This window comes from Gorilla gorilla, chromosome 16 (assembly GCF_029281585.2).
Source record: "Gorilla gorilla gorilla isolate KB3781 chromosome 16, NHGRI_mGorGor1-v2.1_pri, whole genome shotgun sequence".
NCBI lineage: Eukaryota > Metazoa > Chordata > Mammalia > Primates > Hominidae > Gorilla > Gorilla gorilla.
The window spans coordinates 90503551-90524895 of record NC_073240.2 but is presented as its reverse complement, the minus strand read 5'-3'; the positions used below and the strand labels follow the sequence as shown (position 1 = coordinate 90524895).

At 41.5% G+C, this 21345-nt stretch overlaps 1 protein-coding gene across 18 annotated transcripts in view; it reads right to left on the bottom strand.

Annotated features, from left to right (window-relative positions):
- FANCI (FA complementation group I) overlaps window positions 1–21345 on the bottom strand; it is a 72177-nt gene that overhangs the window by 3137 nt on the left and 47695 nt on the right. For 8 of the 18 annotated variants that reach the window (XM_019010950.3, XM_055362935.2, XM_055362936.2 and 5 more), the window contains 16 exons: window positions 20546–20647; window positions 19398–19574; window positions 19199–19320; window positions 18260–18424; window positions 17150–17329; window positions 13734–13900; window positions 13318–13403; window positions 12264–12380; window positions 9813–9864; window positions 8482–8609; window positions 8315–8383; window positions 8026–8119; window positions 7527–7714; window positions 6207–6260; window positions 6067–6126; window positions 747–815 (listed from right to left, as the gene is read on the bottom strand). In XM_019010950.3, the coding sequence (XP_018866495.1) occupies window positions 747–815; window positions 6067–6126; window positions 6207–6260; window positions 7527–7714; window positions 8026–8119; window positions 8315–8383; window positions 8482–8609; window positions 9813–9864; window positions 12264–12380; window positions 13318–13403; window positions 13734–13900; window positions 17150–17329; window positions 18260–18424; window positions 19199–19320; window positions 19398–19574; window positions 20546–20647 (1830 nt within the window). Of the gene's footprint in view, window positions 1–746; window positions 816–5642; window positions 6127–6206; window positions 6261–7526; window positions 7715–8025; window positions 8120–8314; window positions 8384–8481; window positions 8610–9812; window positions 9865–12263; window positions 12381–13317; window positions 13404–13733; window positions 13901–17149; window positions 17330–18259; window positions 18425–19198; window positions 19321–19397; window positions 19575–20545; window positions 20648–21345 lie in introns of those variants that run through there. The other 10 variants (XM_019010953.3, XM_055362940.2, XM_063698817.1 and 7 more) reach the window with 5 other exon arrangements.

The window sequence follows — 21345 nt, the reverse complement described above, 5'->3', positions numbered from 1 at the left end:
TAACGTTGTGAGGACCATCCTGTACACAGGCCTGTATATCCTAAAAGTGAAACTGTTACATCAGAATGGGATTCAGCAGTCATTGCTAAGCCTCTGGAGAGGCTGTACTAATTTTCACCTTTGCCAGCAATGTACTAAGTGCCTCCTTTCCTGTACCCCCGCTGACTCTTACACATCTTTTAGGGAGCACCTTTTGCATTCACCAACTTTACCTAAAAATAATTTCTCCCAATTGAGTAGCGTAAGTTATTTTACTATTTCTATTTCAACTCAAGATTTTCTGGTGCTTCCTGAATAAAACATGTTTTTGGTTCAGAGGAAAAATAAGATGCTCCATCTGATCATAAAATCCCTGAGTTGAGAAGCAGCCATGTATATAATACACACACCTTTTTGTAACAGCTTGATAGAGCTGTAATTCATATACCATACAATTCACTCACAATGTATTTTTTTCAGTATTTGCAGAGTTGTGCAACCATCATCACAGTCAATTCTAAAACATTTTCATCACCCCCAAGAGAAATTCTATACCCTTTTTAGCTGTCACCCCAGTCTCCCCATCTTCCAACCCACCCAGCTGTACGCTACCACTAATCTAGTTTGCCTTTTTAGATTATTTATTCTGGGCATTTCATGAAAATAGAATCATACAACACGTGGTCTTTTTGTCACTGGCTTCTTTCGCTTAATGTTTTCAAGGTTCACCAACAACCATATTTTAACGGTCAGTGTCAGCAGCTTACCATGGCTGTGGCAACGGCAGCAGGTTTCTCCTTTTTCTCTCCCGTATAGTTCAGGCTCTTACTCTTATTCTAAAGAAATAGAAACACATTCTCTTATTCCTGATGATTTTTCTATAGAGCTAGCATGCTAGTGGTAATTTTTTTTTTTTTAAGACAGAGCTTTGCTGTTACCCAGGCTGGTGTGCAGTGGCGTGATGTCGACCCACTGTAACCTCTGCCCCCCGAGTTAAGTGATTCTTGTGCCTCAGCCTCCCGAGTAGCTGGGACTACAGGCACGTGCCACCACACTCAGCTAATTTTTGTATTTTTAGGAGAGACGGTGTTTTGCCATGTTGGCCAGGCTGGTCTCGAACTCCTGGCCTCAGGTGATCTGCCCACCTCAGCCTCCCAAAGTGCTAGGATTACAGGCCTAAGCCACCATGCCCACCAACTAGTGGCAATTTTCTTAGAAGGTAATTACACAGGGTATGAGGACCAAGTCTGGAGTAAACAGGACTATCTGTGCAACAGATGTTAGAAGATGGGGAAAAAATGTGATGCTTTGTAATCCTCAGATATTTTTTCTTTTTTAGTTGTTGAGAGGTTTACAATCTGTTGTTCTTAGAGCTGGCACATGGAAGTTGAAGGCAGGACTATTACTGCAGTGGGTCAGCCAAGGGGCTGGTGAGGTACTAAAGAATGGTTAAAATGGGGACTGTCAAGGTGGTAGCAGGAATGTTCATTTCTATTTCTATTTTAGCCAGTGAGCTAGAAGGATCCCATAAAGGAGAGGAAGCTGAGGAGGCTGCTGCAGGGCCCTGCAGTCTTCCCACTTACAGGCAATCACCAGATATATTTTATTTTCGTTACTCAGCAAAGCCAAAACCAGATATATTTTATGTGCAATGGGTTATCATGCTCAAGAAGGGTTTAAAGGGTCACAGAACACTTCCCTGTGTTGTAAATTATTGGGTAGTAAAGAGCTCCTGGAGAGGGATGAAGAACTAATAAAAGGAACCAAAATGTAAGATTCTGATAAAGCAAAAGAAAATCAAGACTTGAGTCAGGAGAGACTGGGGAGAAAAACCACCCAAATGTAACGTACAGAAATGTAGGCAGCTTTTTACCTCAAGGGGAGTTCTAAACCTTCTTAGGAAGGGAACATACCATGCTCCACGAGGACAACAGAATAAAGAAACAGACCTGAAAATACAGAGAGGCTCTGCAACTGGAGCCATGAGAGAAACAGGAGACTTGTTCCACATGCCACGTTCTGGAAAATAAGGAACTGCAGACATTCCAGAGGGGCTGGTATGCAGTAATCTGTTTGTGGCCCTGGAAGGCAGGGTAGAGGATGGAAGAGGGTGAAGGCAGCAGAAGAGGGCAACGAAGCAGTCACGGATCGACCTCACTGACCAAGTGGGAAGTGAACCATCTTCCCAGAGGTTGTGTCCAAGATGGGGCCCTGTTGGAACTCCTTAGATCAACCCTGTTCCCTGCCCATTCCAACTGATCCGGGCAGGCAGGACTAAAATTAGAGCCAGAAGAGAAGCATCTTTTTTTGAGGTGGAGTTTCACTCTGTCGCCCAGGCTGGAGTACAATGGTGCGATCTCAGCTCACTGCAACCTCTGCCTCCCAGGTTCAAGCGATTCTCCTGCCTCAGCTTCCCGAGTAGCTGGGATTACAGGCACGCACTCCCATGCCCGGCTAATTTTTTTTTTTTTTTTTTTTTTTTTGAGACAGAGTCATGCTCTGTTGCCCAGGCTGGAGTGCAGTGGTGTGATCTCGTCTCACTGCAACCTCCACCTCCCGGGTTCAAGCAATTCTCCTGCCTCAGCCTCCCAAGTAGCTGGGATTACAGGCGCCTGCCACCATGCCCAGCTAATTTTTGTATTTTTTTAGTAGAAATGGGGTTTCACCATGTTGGCCAGGCTAGTTTCAAACTCCTGACCTTGTGATCTGCCTGCCTCAGCCTCCCAAAATGCTGAGATTACAGGTGTGAGCCACCGTGCCCTGCTATTTTTTGTATCTTTAGTTGAGATGGGATTTCACCATGTTGGCCAGGCTGGTCTCAAACTCCAGACCTTGTGATTCTCCCACCTCGGCCTCCCAAAGTGCTGGGATTACAGGCATGAGCCGCCATGTCCGACCCTTGAGAAGCATCTTTTAAAGGTATACAGTTCTGGGCAGGATGCTAAGAGTTGCAGCAATGGTTTTTGTTGCTTTCTTCCCATTGAGATCTAAGGAACTGGGGAAATGAAGAGGGGGCTACAAGAGAATTAACAGTTCACTGAGAGGTGTGGAAAATGCAATCCCCATTTCTAGATAAGAGCTGGAGTTAATGGAACCACGCATGGGCTCTTGCCCAGGGGCACTCATTAAATACATCTCACAAAAACAGAAAAATGTAAAATGTTTGCCTGCAGATCAGCTGACTTGTCAGTAAGGCTTTAAGTCAAATATGGATGGAGGAGGAGGAAAATGCCTAGGGAGGAAATGAAACTGATTACTGTGTAATGAGGGGAAAATAATAGCAGTCTAGGAAGTAGTAGTGATTCCCAGAAGAAAATGCTAGAAAATGGGGTCAGAAACACGAAAATCAAAACCTTCCAACATTTTACGTGTCAACAAGTACCAGGTATGACTCTAGAGCAATGGTTGACTAACTATAGCCCATAGTATAAATCTGGCCCACTGCCTGTTTTTGATAAGAAAATTACATTGGAACATAGCCATGCTCATTTATTTGTAAGTTGTCTATGGCTGCTTTTATGTTCTAATAGTAGAGTTGAGTAGGTGTGATAGAGACTGTATGACCCACATTTACTATCTGGCCCTTTACAGAAAAAGTGTTCCAATTCCTGCTATCGAGTCTAACTAGCTGGGTTCAAGTCTCAGATCTGCCTTTTACTCATGGTCTGTTCTTGGGCATTCTGATTAACCTTTCTAATCTTTTCTCATCATGCATATGGGGATAACTACTAATCATAACCTATAGCTAGGATGAATGAGATGATGTATGAAAAGAGCTTAACACATCAGACACAAGGTAGAGGTTCTCTAAGCATTACCTGTTCTAATAAAATTATTAGACAATGTGACTTTTGAATCATAACAAGGGTAGTAAATAGCATTTAACAGCAGTATTTCCCAAACTGTACTCTATGGAACATTATTCTGCCAAATAGTAACATTTGTTATTTTTTAAAAAATGTTCTTGAATAGGTCTGAAAACTACTAATGAACATAGTTGGAACTCTCAGCACTGTTTTTATTTTTCTTGAGACAGGGTCTCGTGCTGTTGCCTTGGAGTACAGTGGCATGATCATGGCTCACTGCAGCCTTCAAGTCCTAGGCTCAAGTGATCTTCCTGCCTCAGCCTCCCAAGTAACTGGGACTATAGGCAAACACCTGGCTTAAATTTTAAATTTTTTTGTAGAGATGGGGTCTCACTGTGTTGCCCAGGCTAGTCTTGAACTCCTGGCCTCAAGTGATCTTCTTACCTCAGCCTCCATTAACCACCATGGCTGGTCTTAGCACCTTTAATATGCAAATGGACACCACGAATCTCTAAGGTGAAAGATATACGGTATGAGCATCTCTCCCTGAATTCCTTTTTTTTTGAGGACTGTCTCAGTCTATATAGCATATTTTGTGAAATGTGTCTTTATAGGTATCATTAAGACTTGGAGATGAGGAAACTCAAAACCCAAATATGGGAATGGACAGATATATATCCTATATATAGACAACAGATTTGTTTGACGAATGGCACCCACATGAAAATTTACAAGCATGAGGTTTGAGAAAGCATTCCTGCAAGCATTTGGGTGAGATAAAAGGAGAGGACCAGAAGTAATAGCTTTATGACAGTTGACTACTGGCTGGATACAGAAAATGGATGATGCATTCCTGACCCAGATCACAAAACTGACACAAAGGCAAGGTGACACAGAGTCTCAACTATCAGCCCATTACTAAGAACTCCTTCAGCTAAACCCAGATGACAGCCCACTTGATGGCTGATTCTTTTTTTTTTTTTTTTTTTTTTTTTTTTTTTTTTGAGACGGAGTTTCACTCTTGTTGCTAGGCTGGAGCACAACAGTGTGATCTTTGCTCACTGCAACCTGCGCCCTCCAGGTTCAAGCGATTCTCCTGCCTCAGCCTCCCAAGTAGCTGGGATTACAGATGCCCGCCACCATGCTCAGCTAATTTTTTGTATTTTTTGTAGAGATGGGGTTTCACCATGTTGGCCAGGCTGGTCTTGAAGTCCTGACCTCAGGTGATCCACCCGCCTCGGCCTCCCAAAGTGCTGCAATTACAGGCGTGAGCCACTGTGCCCAACTGATTGCTGATTCTTAAAAGGAGGGGAAGAGGCACCCTGAATACACATAATGAGGCAAGTTACCGATAGAATGATATTGTGCCTGTAAGTGATGCAGAAGCAGAAAACAAGTGAAGCATCACTATCAAAGTGGTCACGATCCATTGCTTTAATAATTGGTTCTAGAATCTTGGCTGAGATTGACACTTAGTGGACCCATTCTCTTTGATTCCTCAAAGATCAGTAACAGCCCTGTGATACATTTACTGCATGACTAAGTGGCCTTAGGAGACAGTAGATCTCTCGTTTCTTCCTCTTTCCAACCAGGGGTGATTTTGTCCCTTAAGGACAACTGGCAATTTCTGGAGACATTTTTGGCTGTTACAACTAGGGGGCTGCTACTGGCATCTGGTAGGTGGAGGCCAGGGATGCCACTCAACATCCCAAAATGCACAGAACAGGTCCCACAACAAAGAATTATCTAGCGCAACATGTCAATAGTGGTGAGGTTAAAAAACTGGTTTAAGCAAACAGTAAAGGAGATTCAAGTACTGCAGGAATCTGATGGTATTTAGGACCAAATGACACTTACAAAGCCACGTCCTTCCACTTCCCTGAAAGTGCCCTCACTGCACTGCCGTCTCATCACAGCCCTTCTTCATGTGCTTGCTGCTACTCTGCTCACACTCCCAGAGGATGCCTCATGGCATGGACTTTCAGTCACCCAGGAATAAACCAAGTCCTTGAGCCCGAGCATGCTTGTTCCTTCCTTGCTCCAAATGCAAACATATATGCTTCCTTTCTCCAAATTAAGTGAAACAGTTTTCTTTACATAAATAAAGATGTCCTTGCTGCAAAGCCCTCAAGCCTTGGCTTGGTCTCTGATGGGTACCTCCAGCTTGTGATAAGCAGGGAAAAAAGTTTATATATGCTCAGTTCAGGTGATCAATAGTCCCCTGGGCATGTAAGAAATCCTTTCTTGAAGACCTATTGGGTACTGCCTCTGAATCTCTTACCTGTACATAAGAAATGAAAGAATAACACAGGGGGGTCAGATGAGAACCAGACAGCTTCACCTGCACAAGGGAGAAGGAAACCAATGTAACCAGCAGTAAAAGTGCTTCCCCCATTCCTAGGAAAGGCATTCTCAACTCACCAGCTTTTCCATATTTTTTGGAATTCCTCCGGAGCTCTGACACACCTGGAGATACTAATAAAAAAAGATTCCTAGATTTAGTAGACTGTCCTATGAAACTACAAGTGACTGCTGCAGTGAGCTTATGGAGTGTGAATCATCATTCTGACTGAAGAGGGAAAAGAAAAATTCACAGAGAAGCCAAGACACAAGCTTCCTTATTCCTCTCCTCCAAAGCTCCTAAGCTTCCCAGACAATAGGTAATGAAGGGTTTGTTTCTGACTTGCTCATTTCTTTAAAAATTCCTCAGGCTGATAGTCCCTGCGTGTAAAAAACCAACAACTTTGCTGTTTTTCCTTTTAAAGATGCCAATAAAGAGAAGAGGCTCTCAGTATTTCCACTACAGCAGCGTAGCTAGAGCTAAACATTCTGAGAGAGCCACACTGCTGTGATGCGGGGTGGTCCACATCTTTCTTGGATTATCTGTGCCTTTCTAAGTATTTAATATGGATCATTGCTAGAAACATAAAGGGCAGGGTATGCCTTGTATTTTTATAAAAAATAATTTTCTTCCCCACCTTAGTACTTGATCTATAAGGCATTTAACACCTACATGTTAAAGGAATGAAAAAAGGAATAAACATCTCTTTAAGTGTCCAGACTGGTTAGAAATGGTATAATTTCTATGCATTATGGGCCCAGATTTAATTCTAGGATAGTTATAGTTTAGATTAAACCTTAGAAGGTATTTAAAAGAGGCATTCATTCTCAATCAGGTGCCACATACATGCCAAAGAATTAAGGGCCTCCAAAAGCAGATTTTTACTTTATTTTTTTAATTTTTGAGATGGAGTCTCACTCTATTGCCAAGGCTGGAGTACAGTGGCACAATCTCAGCTCACTGCAACCTCCGCCTCCTGGGTTCAAACGATTCTCCTGCCTCAGCCTCCTGAGTAGCTGGGATTACAGGCGCCCGCCACCACGCCCGGCTACTTTTTGTATTTTTAGTAGAGCCGGGGTTTCACCATGTTGGCCAGGCTGGTCTCGAACTCCTGACCTCAGGTGATCCGCCCATCTCAGCCTACCAAAGTGCTGGGATTACAGGCATGAACCACCGTGACAGGCCCAAAAGCAGACTGGAATTATAAACTGTTTTTCCCTGGCCTGTGGAGATGCCTGCCACCTACTGACCAAACTAAAATGAAACCATGACCTGCCAAGATGGAGGCAAATGCTCTCTTGTTTAGGGGCATTCTGCAGCAGTGGGCTGCTGCCCCAGCCTCATCTCCTGGCTCACTGGGGTAGAATGGTGGGGCGAATCTGCTTGTCTCAAATACTCACATATCTGACAAGGGCTGTAAGTGTGGTGTACATTTTGCACAAGTCCTTTAACAAGGTGTCCACACAGCTGCCTGATGGCAGAGCTGTCTGCACCAGCTCGTGGAAAAATGTAAGCAGAGTTCCCAGTTGCATGATGATGGCTTTCTCAACAGGCTGATTTGGTAGGGTTGCCTGAGAAGAGGCCTCTTCTAAAGGGAAATAAAATTGGCACATTCAAACCCAACTTCATTTTCTAATTAAGAGTAAAGGAGATTTAGAAATTGATTACTACTAACTAGAAAGTCTTTATGGAAAAACGAACATTCAATATGCAGAGTGAATTAATAATCGTGCTGTGATAAGACATATGATCTTCTACTTCTTTCATCACATAGGAAAAAATCTAGCTTAAAGGCAAATAAGAAATTTAGCTCAGGGGCTCCATTTTTATGCACCGGCCCAATATGAATTTTGACCTTGCTCATGTCAATTCCTGGAATCCCAGTTGAACTTATCTTACCTGATAAGGTTTCTTGGCTCACTTGTCCCTTAAGCTTGGTGATTAGCCAGTCCACTTCTTCTAGAACCTTCTCGGCCTGACTCAGAACAAGTAACTGAAAGAAAAGAGTGCCTGGTGTGATTCACTACACACAGCTGTGGGGGTAATATAATAACTGTGGTCACCTGGCCACCTACAGGTGGGTTACAGGCCTCAGGACACAAGCCGCCATAGGACACAAGTCACTTCACATGGAGTAGAATGGAAAGAATGACAAAGCTATTCCCCATGGGTCAGGTACAACACTTACACAGACAGTGGGGGCAGCCGTTCTCAAATTCACTATTGCAAAGTGGTTTGTTTTCTCCACCTCTACATCCTGGAGAAAAGAAGAGAGGTGAGACCTAATGACAGTAAGGTTGTTCCCTTGACCCCCATCCCCACACAGGGTATTGTACTGAAGGCTCATTATAGTACCTGGTCTATATCTCCCAGATGCCCGTGGATATCCTGGGACAAGTCACGCAGCAGAATGACAGGACTCTTATACGAAACATGCAGGCTGAAGAGCAAGTTCATCAAGCTCTTGCAAAACAAGGCATCCTCTAGGAATAGGAAGAAAAGCAAATTAAAAGGTAAGTTGTGGCCAAGTGCAGTGGCTCACGCCTGTAATCCCAGCACTTTGGGAGGCCGAGGCGGGTGGATCACCTGAGGTCAGGAATTCAAGACCAGCCTGACCAACATGGAGAAACCCTGTCTCTACTAAAAATATAAAATTAGCCGGGCATGATGGCGCATGCCTGTAATCCCAGCTACTTGGGAGGCTGAGGCAGGAGAATTGCTTGAACCCAGGAGGCGGAGGCTGCGGTCAGCCAAGACCGTGCCATTGCATTCCAGCCTGGGCAACAAGAGTGAAACTCTGTCTCAAAAAAAAAAAAAAAAAAAAGTCAAGTTATAACCCAGTCAGGTCCCTCAGGTATGTGTACAGGGTGTGTGGGGTGGAGTGCCTAACCAGAAAAGGAGGTAGCTTGTCATGTCTCAGGCACAACATCCCAGTGTTACACATACTACAGCCAAGCAGCTAGTCTGCAATGATGCCTCCTTATCCACATGCCCAAAGAAGGCAGACATCTCCCATCATTAGTCAAGATTACTGTGTAACTAGCATCCAGATCAAGTACATTACGAGTATTCTAGGGACTCCCTCCTAACTTGCCCCACCAAGGAAACTGCTATCCTGACTTCTAACGTCACAGATAAATTTTGTCTAATTTTGAACTTCATCTAAATGGAATTCTACAGTAAGTACCCTTTCTTGTGTCTGGCTTCTTTTGTTTTACAGTACATTTGTGAGATCCTCTCCAAGTTGTGTGTACAGGTAGTTTGTTCATGCTTATTTGCTGTATAGGATTCCACTGTGTGAATATATCATAATTCTTTTATCCTTTCTACTGCTGATGAACACTTAGGTTTGTTTTACCTACTAAAATAGTGCTGCTAAGAGAATTCTTCCACATTTTTCTGTTGTGATTCGAATTGTTGAGTCATAGGCATATGTTTAATTTTAGTAGATATTGCTGAACAGTTTTCCATAGTGGTTATACCAATTTCTACCTCCACCCCCAGTGAATGAAAGGTCCAACTACTCTACATTCTTGCCAACACTTTGACTTGGTATTAGGTGTCTGTTTCATTTTGGCCACTCTGGTGAATGTGTAATGAATGGGGAATACCTTTTCTTTTCCAAATGCCACTGGAGGATAGTGATTTTATATAAAGCCTTTAGGAAAACATGGCAGGAAACTTACCCCGGCTGTTTTCCTTGCAAATCTTTGATGTCCAGGATAACATCTGCACAAACTAAATTAGAGATCATTCAGATATTAAAGAAACATGCCAGAGATAGACCTAGGTGTTGTCAGAACAGAAGAGTTCTAGACCTTTCCATATCTAAGCAAATCAGCTGCCAAAACATGTCCTTAGATCTCAAGTGGTAATATATGATGAAGGGCATAAAAATAAGTCCAAAATTCTAAGAATTATGAGAATAATATATAATTTAATTCTCAATGTCTGTGTCCTTACTGAGGTCCAAAAGTTTTAGGGTCCTTACACCTGAACTTCCTCTGCTTCTACCATTGTGGTCTAGGGCTAAAGCACCCTCTTTTCTTTCCCATGCCCCCAGACTCTCCACTTGAGGATATTAGGTTATCAGAAAGGTGTGGGAAAGAGAAATCCTAGCTATAAGAACAGTAGAATTAGCATTTAGAAGCCAAAAGAACAAAGGAGGTTAGAAGAGAGAAGGGCAGAAAAAAGAGAAATAAAAGAGGCAAGAAACCAGATAGAATTTTCTTAGCTAAGTGAAGGAGACTTAAGGTCTTCAGATAGCAAGACAACTTTCTGCTTCAGCAGTTCTTTCAGCTACAAAGGCAGTGAAATGTGGTTATACTTAAGTGTAAATGACTAACAAGAATGCAGTTTTGATCTGTTGAGGAAAAAGGTAAATTAAGAGGCTAACTGAAAGCTCTCTACAAACTGATATTAAAAGATCTTCAGAATACCGTGTTCAATGAAATAAGCAGGATGCAGAACAAGTTTTTGTGTGAAGAGGGGTAGGATTGGGAATAAAACTCTATATTTACTTGGAAAGGAATAAAGAAGGTTGAAGGACACAAAAAACTAAAGGTGTTTACTTATTTGGGGAGAGGAGGAACTGAACAGATGGAGGACATGGGTGGGGGACACCATTTACCATAAATCTCTTGATAATCTCTGGTTTTCAAATCATAGGACTTTATTACCCATTCAAAATTAAATTCAAAAATTTTTGGCCGGGCGCGGTGGCTCACGCCTGTAATCCCAGCACTTTGGGAGGCCGAGGCGGGTGGATCACGAGGTCAGGAGATCAAGATCATCCTGGCTAACACGGTGAAACCCCGTCTCTATTAAAAATACAAAAAACTAGCCGGGCGTTGTGGCAGGCGCCTGTAGTCCCAGCTACTTGGGAGGCTGAGGCAGGAGAATGGTGTGAACCCGGAAGGCGGTGCCTGCAGTGAGCTGAGATCGTGCCACTACACTCCAGCCTGGGAGACAGAGCGAGACTCTGTCTCAAAAAAAAAAAATTTTTTTTAAAAGAGACTACCTGAAGTTAAGGGAGAAGGGGTAGGTGGTAAAACGTTTAAAAATCTAAAAGTTTAAAAGTTTAAAAAAGAAAATTTTTTTAATTTTCCTGAATATTTTAGCCTTCCTAAATCCATTTATTTTCTCTCAAATTTCCCCCTGCCCCAATTATCTATTTCTTTCTCAGTCCTTTCCTCTTTGCAGCAAAAACAGCAGTATGCAAGAACGATGATGAAAGCAAAGTGGGGGTGAGCTGTTTGGAACTGGGATGAAGTAACCAAAGGGACTTTCTTTGGGCAAACCTGGAAGTAGGACGACAGGAAGCAGCTCTGCTTTCTAGTGCCCAAACACCTTCATACTCCCAGGCTACAGTCTTCTGAGGCAAGGGCTCACATAAAGAAGAGTATACCGCAGGGCTTCATTGTCTTTCTCAAGCCCAGGAAGTAGATGTGGTAGGAGCACATAGTCCTGGGCTCCTGAAGGTACTCTATCATCCTACAGGAAAATTACTCCTGAATGGTACAGACCCCCAACAAGTGGTCCTTCTCTTATTCTTCTGTGTGTGAATGCTCATGTGGGTGCACAGCTCTACATCTACGTGTGCACACTTACACAAACATACATACAACCTATCTCTGCAGAGGTGTTTCTGCTTTGGGACTATAGTTATACTTTCTGAATTAATCATCTTTGGTTGAATTTCCTCCAAAGTCAGTACCAGGTAATTGTGCTGAGAAAGTCAACTGCTGAATGTCAACTGCCTTCTTCATAATTAACAAACTTTCTTCTTAGAAAAGAAGGGGAAACACCAAGAGTGGCAAAGAACACAGGTTTAAGAAGGTTGAAGGCACCAAAGATCAACACAGGACTCTTTCTGTGGTGTTTCACTCTACCCTGAACAAACAAAACAAAAGCAGTATGTTCTTGCCCTGTATGGCTGCATGTAAGTATGTTGTGGTAGACACATTACGTAGGAAAGAATACATCTTATAGGTCTTATATTAACTCAGGTGTATAATTAAACATATTATGTAAAATAAGCTCAATTTCAAGAGGACATTTAGATATACACTTTTCTGATGCAATAATCCTTGCCTTCTGAGGAATGCTAAATGGGATTAAGTGAGTGGTACTAGTACCTGAGGAGAGGAGGGCTCCAGTAACTTGGACAAACTGGTAAGAACAGTGACTAGCAGGAGGGCTTCTTTGCTATTAAAATCTTCCTCTTGACTGCTAAGTAAATTCAACAAGGACCTCTGAGAAAGGAAGGCACACACAGCAAGCAATGTTAGCAGACACGTTCCTATCAGGAAGAAGAGGCATCTAGTCAGAGACTCCTAAGACTAGGACAGAAAGAATTCAAAGCTACCAAAATTCTAAGAGGATAAAAATCTGAAAATAAACCTGAATTGAGCAGTAGTTTCTTAAGCTGTTTTTGACCATAAACCTCTCTGAGAATGCTCCTGAAAACTGGCTCTTTCCGTTCCAACCCCATGCTAAATGTAGATAATGAACTACGTATCCAATTTCTGGTGGCTCACAGCTCCCTGGAGCCTATCCATTGATCTCAGGCTTAGCCCAGGCACCAAACCCAGCATTCCTTATATACCTTCCCTGTTACCTGAAATAACTATGTATTTGATTATTTGTCAGTGTCTTTCTACTATAATATAAGCTCCATAAGGTTAGGAATATTTTGTCTCTTTTGTTCCCTGCTACATCCCCACCACCTAGAACTGTTTCTGGCACATGGTAGGAACTTCAGAATTACTTGTTAAATAAAAAACTCCTGTGATAGAACATCCTGATATTTTGACAACTATTGGTTAGAAACTAACAAGCTTTATTATCCAGTGTTTACGTAGTCTGTCAGACCAAGCCAAATTATACCACAGACTCAGAAAACAAAAACACAGACTCTATGCCTTGAAAGCTCCTGTTTACATCAACTCAAACAGTGGTCTTTAGAAGTAATGAGTATTGCAGGTTGGGGTGGCTAAATACATATCCTCACTAGGGTCCTTTTAAATACATTATCTTCCATTCTGAGAGCTATGTCCTGTTGCCTGTATGACCCAGAAAAAATTCTTCTCCTACTTGGTCACTGTCTGCCCATTCTTACCAGCTGCCCCTTCTAACAGTTCCTTTGCAAAGCCTCTCAGGCCAGTACAGCAGCTTCGCAAGGCTTCTCACCTGAAATTGCCGGATCTGGAATGCTGTTCTCTGAGTGACACTGACATCTGCATCTTCTCTCTCTTCTCCTTCCTTATCTGTGACATCTAGGAATGGAAAAGAAACTCTTGTCTTCTTTGATATAAACTCATACTTTTTGGCCTTTTAATAGCTAAAATTTTTGAAAGCCAAAAAAAGTCTAAAGGCAGACTTAAATTTCTAAAATTTTGTGATTTCTATACTATATTCCATTTTCCAGCCACTCTTTGTGGTTGAATGTAATCCAGTAGGTGCCAATCCTGAATCCACTAGATGTCACTCCTTAGCAACATTAGGACTGTTCTCAAGTGTCTTCTGGTAGGTTAACAAATGGAATTAAGGGGTTGAGCTAAGGAGAAACCTAAATCAAGCCTATTTATTGATACTGCAATGCTCACCCAGAGCTCTGAGAAACTGCTGAATCTTGGGCTGATAGAACTGTTGCACAGCACTGAATATTTTCTGTAAACCCTCCAAGCACAGCAGTGAGATGCTCTTTCCTTTCTCTTTCTTTCCCGACTCTTCCACTGAAGTAGGAATTGAAGTGTATCTCCATAGCAAGACTCTGAAGCAGGAGAAAGTGGTATTGTTTTTAAAGACAGGTTCACTGAGATAAAATTACAAACAGTAAAATTCTTACCCTGTAGGTGAACAGTTCTAGAAGTTTAAAAAAACTTACATGGTTGTGTAATCTCCCCACAATCAAGGTATTTCTATCACTCTAAAAGTTCCCTTGTGCTCACTGATAGTCAATTCTCTCCTCCCATTTCCAAGCAACTACTGATCTAATTTCTGTCCCTATGGTTTTACTTTCTACGAAACATCATACAAAAATGGTTATCATTCAGTATATAGCCTTCTGAGTCTGCCTTTAACACAGCAGACTCTGTATTCATGAGGGATATTGCTATGCAGTTTTCTTGCAATGGTCTGGGTCTGGTTTGGTATCAGGGTAATGCTGACCTCATTAATTAAATGAGGGTGGAATATGTTCTCTCCTATTTCCTGGAAGAATTTGCACAGAATTTACATTACTTCTCCCTTAAATGTTTGGATGAATTTACCACTGAATAGACCTAGATCTGAAGTTTTGTGAAAAAAGTTTGAACCACAAATTCAATTTCTTTGAATAGAGATAAGATTACTCAGGTTTTTTTTTGAATAGAGATAAGATTACTCAGGTTTTTGTTTGTTTGTTTGTTTGTTTGTTTGTGGTCTTCCTGCCTCAGCTTCCTGAGTAGCTGGGACTACAAGTGCATACCACCATGCCCAGCTAATTTTTGTATTTTTTTAGTAGAGTTGGGGTTTCACCATGTTGGCCAGGCTGGTCTTGAACTGCTGACCTCAGGTGATCCACCTGCCTCGGCCTCCCAAAAGTGCTGGGATTACAGATGTGAGCTACCACGCCCGGCCAGGTTGCCTATTTTTTGTTGAGTGAGCTTTCAAGAAATCTGTCCATTAAACTTAAAAGTTTACTGGCATAAAATCATTAATATCCTATTATCTATTTTTTAGCATCTGTAGGATCAGTAGTGATGTCCCTTCTTCCTCAATTCTGCTATTTGTAATGTGTCTTCTCTTTTCCAGATTAGTCTGGCTAAAGTTCATTAAATTTATTGATCTTCTCAAAGAACCAGCTTTCTTTTAATGTTTTCTATTTTAATTTTCTGCTTCTTCATAGTTGTGCTTTTGTCTATTTCCTTCCTTCTGATTACTTTCATTATAATTTGCTCTTCTTTTTCTATTTTCTTAATGTGGAAGTTTATATGGGAGATTTGAGATTTTTAAATCACTAACTGCTTTAATTTCCTCAATAGTGCTTTGGCTGGATCATATCTTTTGACATGTTGTCTGTTTGCTTCCATTCTATTCAAAATGTTTTCTAATTTCCCTTACGACTTTTTGACTATGGGCTATTTAAAAATGCATTTAATTTCGAATATATGGGGATTATCTAGATATCTTTCTGTTACTGCTTTCTTCTTTAATTCTGTTTGGTCAGAGAATTTCTACTTTTTTAATTTGCTGAGTTTTATGGCCCAAAATATGGCTTATCTTGGTGAATACACCATGTGCACATAAAAAGAAGTGTGTATTTTGAAAGTGCTGTGGAGTGTTCTTATAAGTGTCAATTAAATCAAGCTGGGTGACAGTGTTGTTCACTTCTTCTACCTCCTTTCAGTAGATTTTCTATCTACTGATTTTTTTTTTTGTTTTGTTTTCTGTTTTTTGACTATGGAGAGAGGGCTGATTACATTAACTAAGGATTTGTCTATTTTTCCTTCAGTTCCATCAGTTTTTGCTTTAAGTATTTTGAATCACTTAACCATTATGTAATATCCCTCTTTTTTTCCCCGATAATAGCATAACATTTTATATGTGACTAACAATCCATATCAAAGCAAGACTAGAAGCCCTGGTAACCCAAGAGCTCAAGGCCAGCCTGGGCAACACTGCAAACCCCATCTCTTTAAATGAAAAAAAAACAAAAACAAAAAAACAAACAAAAAAACAAAAGCCACAGTGGCTCAGGCCTGTAATCCCAGCACTTTGGGAGGCTGAGATGGGCGTTATCGCTTGAGCCCAGGAGTTCAAGACGAGCCTGGGCAATATGGTGAAATCCTATCTCTACAGAAAATTAAAAAAAAAAAAATAAGGGCCGGGTGCAGTGGCTCACGCCTGTAAACCCAGCACTTTGGGAGGCCGGGGTGGTGGATCACTTGAGGTCAGGAGTTCGAGACCAGCCTGGCCAACATGGTGAAACCCTGTCTCTACTAAAAATACAAAAATTAGCAGGGCATGGTGGTGCCCTGTAATCCCAGCTACTTGGGAGACTGAGGCAGGAGGATCACTTGAACTGGGGAGGCCGAGGTTGCAGTAAGCCAAGATCACGCCACTGCACTCTAGCCTGGGTGACAGAGCAAGACCCTGTCTCCAAAAAAAGTAGTAAATAAAATAAACTAAAATTAAAAATTAAAAAGTAGTTGGGCATGGTGGCGTGCACCTGTAGTCCCAGCTACTCAGAAAGCTGCAGTGGAAGGACTGCTTGAACCTGGGAGGAAGGGGTTGTAGTGAGCCGAGATTGCACCACGGCATTCCACCCTGGGCAATAGAGCGAGACTCTCTCAAAAAAAGCCAAAACAACAACAACAACAAAAAACAAAAGGGGGGGGGGCGCCAGGGGAAGGCAAGACTAGAAAAAAGACCCTATGTCAATGACTGCACTTTTTTTCACTCTTTTGAGACGGAGTTTCGCTCTTGTTGCCCAGGCTAGAGTGCAATGGCACAATCTAGGCTCACTGCAACCTCCGCCTCCCAGGTTCGAGCAATTCTCCTGCCTCAGCCTCCCGAGTAGCTGGTATGACAGGCATGTGCCACCATGCCAGGCTAATTTTTGTATTTTTAGTAGAGACAGGGTTTCTCCATGTTGGTCAGACTGGTCTCGAACTCCCAACCTCAGGTAATCCACCCGGCTCGGCCTCCCAAAGTGCTGGGATTACAGGCATGAGCTGCTGTGCCTGGCTTTTTTTTTTTTTTCTTTTGAGAGTCTTGCCCTGTCACCCAGGCTAGAGTGCAGTGGTATGAACTCAGCTCACTGCGACCTCAACCTCCCGGTTCAAGTGATTCTCTTGCCTCAGCTTCCTGAGTAGCTGGGATTACAGGTGCCTGCCACGACACCTGGCTAATTTTTTATATTCTTTCACTCTTAAAATATGTCCAACCTCAAATTACCTTCATCCTCTGTTCCCAGTTTGTTCTCTTGGAGACACCACAGCCAAGTGGAATAAGTTTCTAAGGGGTGGGAGTGGCTTACCGAGTTATGTCACAGAGGTTCTGAAAGATCTTGTCTGGGTTTTGGCCATCAGGGCCACTCACATGCCCTGTTTCCTTTAGCTGCTGTACTTTCTGCAGAGCTACATTCACTGCATAGCGCATAAACTCATTGCTGGACCTGAGAACAGAAAGGCTTTCTTGGTGGCTTTGGATACTATCCCTAGAGAGAGACAGAGAGAGAGAAAGAAAAAGGAAGATTCCCTTACTGCTATTGGTATATGGAATTAAGCTTTCTAGAAATTGTTCAGAACAGTAGCACCCAACAGAGCTTGCCAGTAAGTTCCGACTGGCAGACTCTAGGCAGCCCAAGCTATAGTCACTGCTATGGCTGCCCTTTTACAATCGTTATTCTTAGTGGTTCCTCATTTTCTCTCCCTCCCCAAATCCTTTACTTTGATAAAATTTAAATGTCAGTCTTAGTCTTTTAGTTTTTTTTTTTTTGTCCCTTTGTATTTTTAATTCAGTCACCCCCCTACCTTTTTATTTATTTATTTATTTATTTGAGGCAGAATTTTGTTCTTGTTGCCCAGGCTGGAGTGCAATGGCATGATCTCGGCTCACTGCAACCTCTGCCTCCTGGGTTCAAGTGAGTCTCCTGCCTCGGCCTCCCAAGTAGCCGGGACTACAGGTGCGCACCACCATGCCCGGCTAATTTTGTACTTTTAGTAGAGATGAGGTCGCACCATATCGGTCATGGCTGATCTTGAACTTTTGACCTCAGGTGATTCACCCACCTCAGTCTACCAAAGTACTGGGATTACAGGAGTGAGGCACCATGCCTGGCACCCCCTACCTTTTTAAATCTGTTATATTGTACAAGCTACTTATATAGATTTTCTTAAAACACGCTGCTGGAATTCATCCCTATCTTTTCATTTATTAGCCCACTGTTTCTCATTTGTCCTTTAATAATTCAAGGTACCTATTTAAAGTACCTACCTAGGATTGTCCAGCTTTTATTTCAAGAAAAATAAAACCTCCTGACTTATTTCTTACTGTAAACAATCCAAACGAAGTGAAACAAGTGAGCCTAGGTAGGTATACGATCCTCAGGGAGTGGCTGTCTTTAAGCACTCTAGCAGAACCTTACCTGAAAAGAGCAGTGAGAAGACTGGACACAAATTTCATGGACAAAAGACTATCATTTGTCTTGTTGGCCATTTTAGTTTTGGCTTTACCAGCTTTTTCATTAAGAATGTCAGAGAGTTTTTTGTAACACATAAATAAGCTCAGAATGTCCTCAAACCTATTCTTACTGTAAAAAACAAAAAAGAGACCGCTAAGGACAAACATCAGAATATTGTGGTTTACTTTTACATATGATAATAAAGAAATCACAATGTTTCTTTAAATGTCATATTTTAGACATAACATTATAAATGAAAAGAACTTCATTAATATAATACTCCCAGGTCACAGCAATCTACCTGGGTTTTGTTTCCCCTGGTGTGACCTTGGCTCACTGCAACCTCCGCCTCCCAGACTCAAGTGATTCCCCTGCCTCAGCCTCCCGAGTAGCTAGGACTTCAGGTCCCAGCCACTACCACCTGGCTAATTTTTACATTATTAGTAGAGATGGGGTTTCACCATGTTGGCCAGACTGGTCTTGAACTCCTCACCTCAAGTGATACACCCAGCTTGGCCTCCCAAAGTTCTGGGATTACAGGCGTGAGCCACCGCACCTGGCCTCCCCTCCCTTATTTATACCAGTCCCTGCAGAGTATTAAAGTCCAATACTACCACCAATCAAAATTTCCATGTTAAAATTAGGAGTTCTTGAATTCAGGGTCTGGGAAATTCTGAGTAAGTGAAACCCTGCTGGAAGGCTTTCATTTTATAGGCCTGGTAAGCATATACTTCAGGGCTCTCTAGTGGAAAGAACACAGTTTAGTCTTAGACTAGCTGCTCATTTAAGAGACAGTGTCATCGTCTGTGGTCTGTTTACTGCCTAGAATATTGCTACAGTAAAAATATGTAAATAAAATGGAGAATTCATCAAATTACAAATGGAGTTACAGCAATACCTTACCTGAAACTACTTATGGAGAAATTGTATTCTATTAAAACCTCACAAACTCCCATCACAAGAAAAGCACAGATATTATTTTTTATGCCAGTACTGGTGCTCTGAGAAAAATCTGCTGATTTATCCTAAAAGACACAAGATAAAAATTAATAAGCTACTAAAGAACTCCATCATTCAATACAGCTGAGGACTTAGCAATTACCAGTTCAAAGTCTTCCAGCTCACTCTTAATCATTCTATTAGTAATGGACTCCAGTATATCATCTAGGTCTTCGTAGAATGCCTCTTCCTCCTCCTCTTCCTCCTCTCCCTGCTGTAAGGGTATGACTGTATTCTTATACCAGGCCAAACAATGCTGAATACAACACAGCAGATAATCCTGTAGGAGAAAATAAGTAAATTAAATACTCGAGTGTTGACGGATAACTTATAAAGTTGTCCATAACCAGCAAATAATTCTTATCTATAAGGCTAAAGAAAATGATTCATTGGCGTTACAAATTAAGTCCATCTAAATTAACAAAACTGGGAAAATTAATTGAACAGCAGCATCCTTTTCTAATGCTTCCCCCCGAAAATTGGCCTAAGTGGCTGACACCTCAAAATGCAACATTAGATGTGCTATCTCTGGTCTGATAAATAACCCTGGAGCTAGGTGGTGAAGTTAAATCTTCTCTAGTTCATTTGAGTCCCAGAGGCTATTCTAAAGATAGAGGTTTATGTTGAGGGAATCTTTAGGAGACCAACACAGCATCTTAGATCTAGGCTGAGGACATCTCATGTCACAGAAGGCACAAAAATGAAGGCAAGATATGACAACTGAAAGACTTCCTCCTTTCTTCTGCCATGAGTTATAAGTCACTTGGGGTGGGAGTTTCCATTTTTATCCTCTTCGCTGTCCTTCTGAGGCTAGATAAGAACAGAAAGTCAACCAGGCCTAGCTCCTCTGAAGGTTCAACAGTGCCAATCCTAGTTCAGCCTAAATCATATACTTCCTCCAGACTAATGAAGCAGGTCCCCTAGGTTCATCTGTTCGTAGGTGACATCATCCCTCTCCCCATTCTAAAGTACATTTATTTAGTGAATGTAATCAAAGATTCATAAATGAGATAAAATATTCTCTGGGGGAAGTGATGGAAGCCTTGATTTAGTAAAGGGCTAACATGGAGATAACTTACCAATAGATCCAAAATGATAATGGTTCAGAAATGATAAGCAGGGAAGACTTAAAAGTAAACATTCATTGGAAGAACCAGGAAGAGAGTTTCACAGGGAAAGGTATCTCTTTGCAAAGTTCAATCCTATCCTTAATACTAAAAATAATGGTTGAAGGAAGAATAAAAGTCTCACCAGTGGTTCTTGTAGAGAGATCTTATCTCCTTGGGTCAGAATACAAGCTTCTAATTTCAGAGGAGGCAGCAGATCAGGTTTTGGCTCGTAGAACTGTTTTAACTGTGTATAGTAAGAAAAAAAAAACATCTTGGCTCATAAATGCTTTTTACTTTTTTAACTTGTCAGGTGAAAGGTATCTTTAATGCCTAATGCCTTCTAACACACGTTTCCCAACTGTTCAAAGAACAATGCAGCCAAGTTTTTATTTCTTTGGCTCACCCACATCCTGTGCTCTTGCTTTGGATATTGTACAGATTAGGATCATCTTTACTATTCCAATTCCTTCTATTCCTAAACTTGTACATGCAATCAACATTTTCAGTTAACTTGGAGGTTAAAAATACAGGATCCAGAGTCAGACTGGCTGAGTCCAAGATCCCAGTACCACTACTTATTACTGGTTTTTATAAAAGTATCTGTACCTTAATTCCTCATCTTAAAAATGAGGATATTATTAATAATCATTGTATAAGGATTAAACATGACAATACATGTAAAGTACTTCAAACAGTATTTGGCATATAAGACAGCCAAAAAAAATATGAGTTATTATTTTTCTCCTTTTAACTTTTGGAGTCTGCAGAATTTTACTGGCCTGCATATTAACCTGAGTCAGAAAGTGCTATTCTATGCCTTCAAACATAATTTTCTATTTTTGTTAAATGTGTGAATGTAGATGTGTTGATTACAGTTTGAAAGATATAATATAGCTGACAGAATATAAATTTTATATAGGATCAAGCCTAAGGCCAGATGAA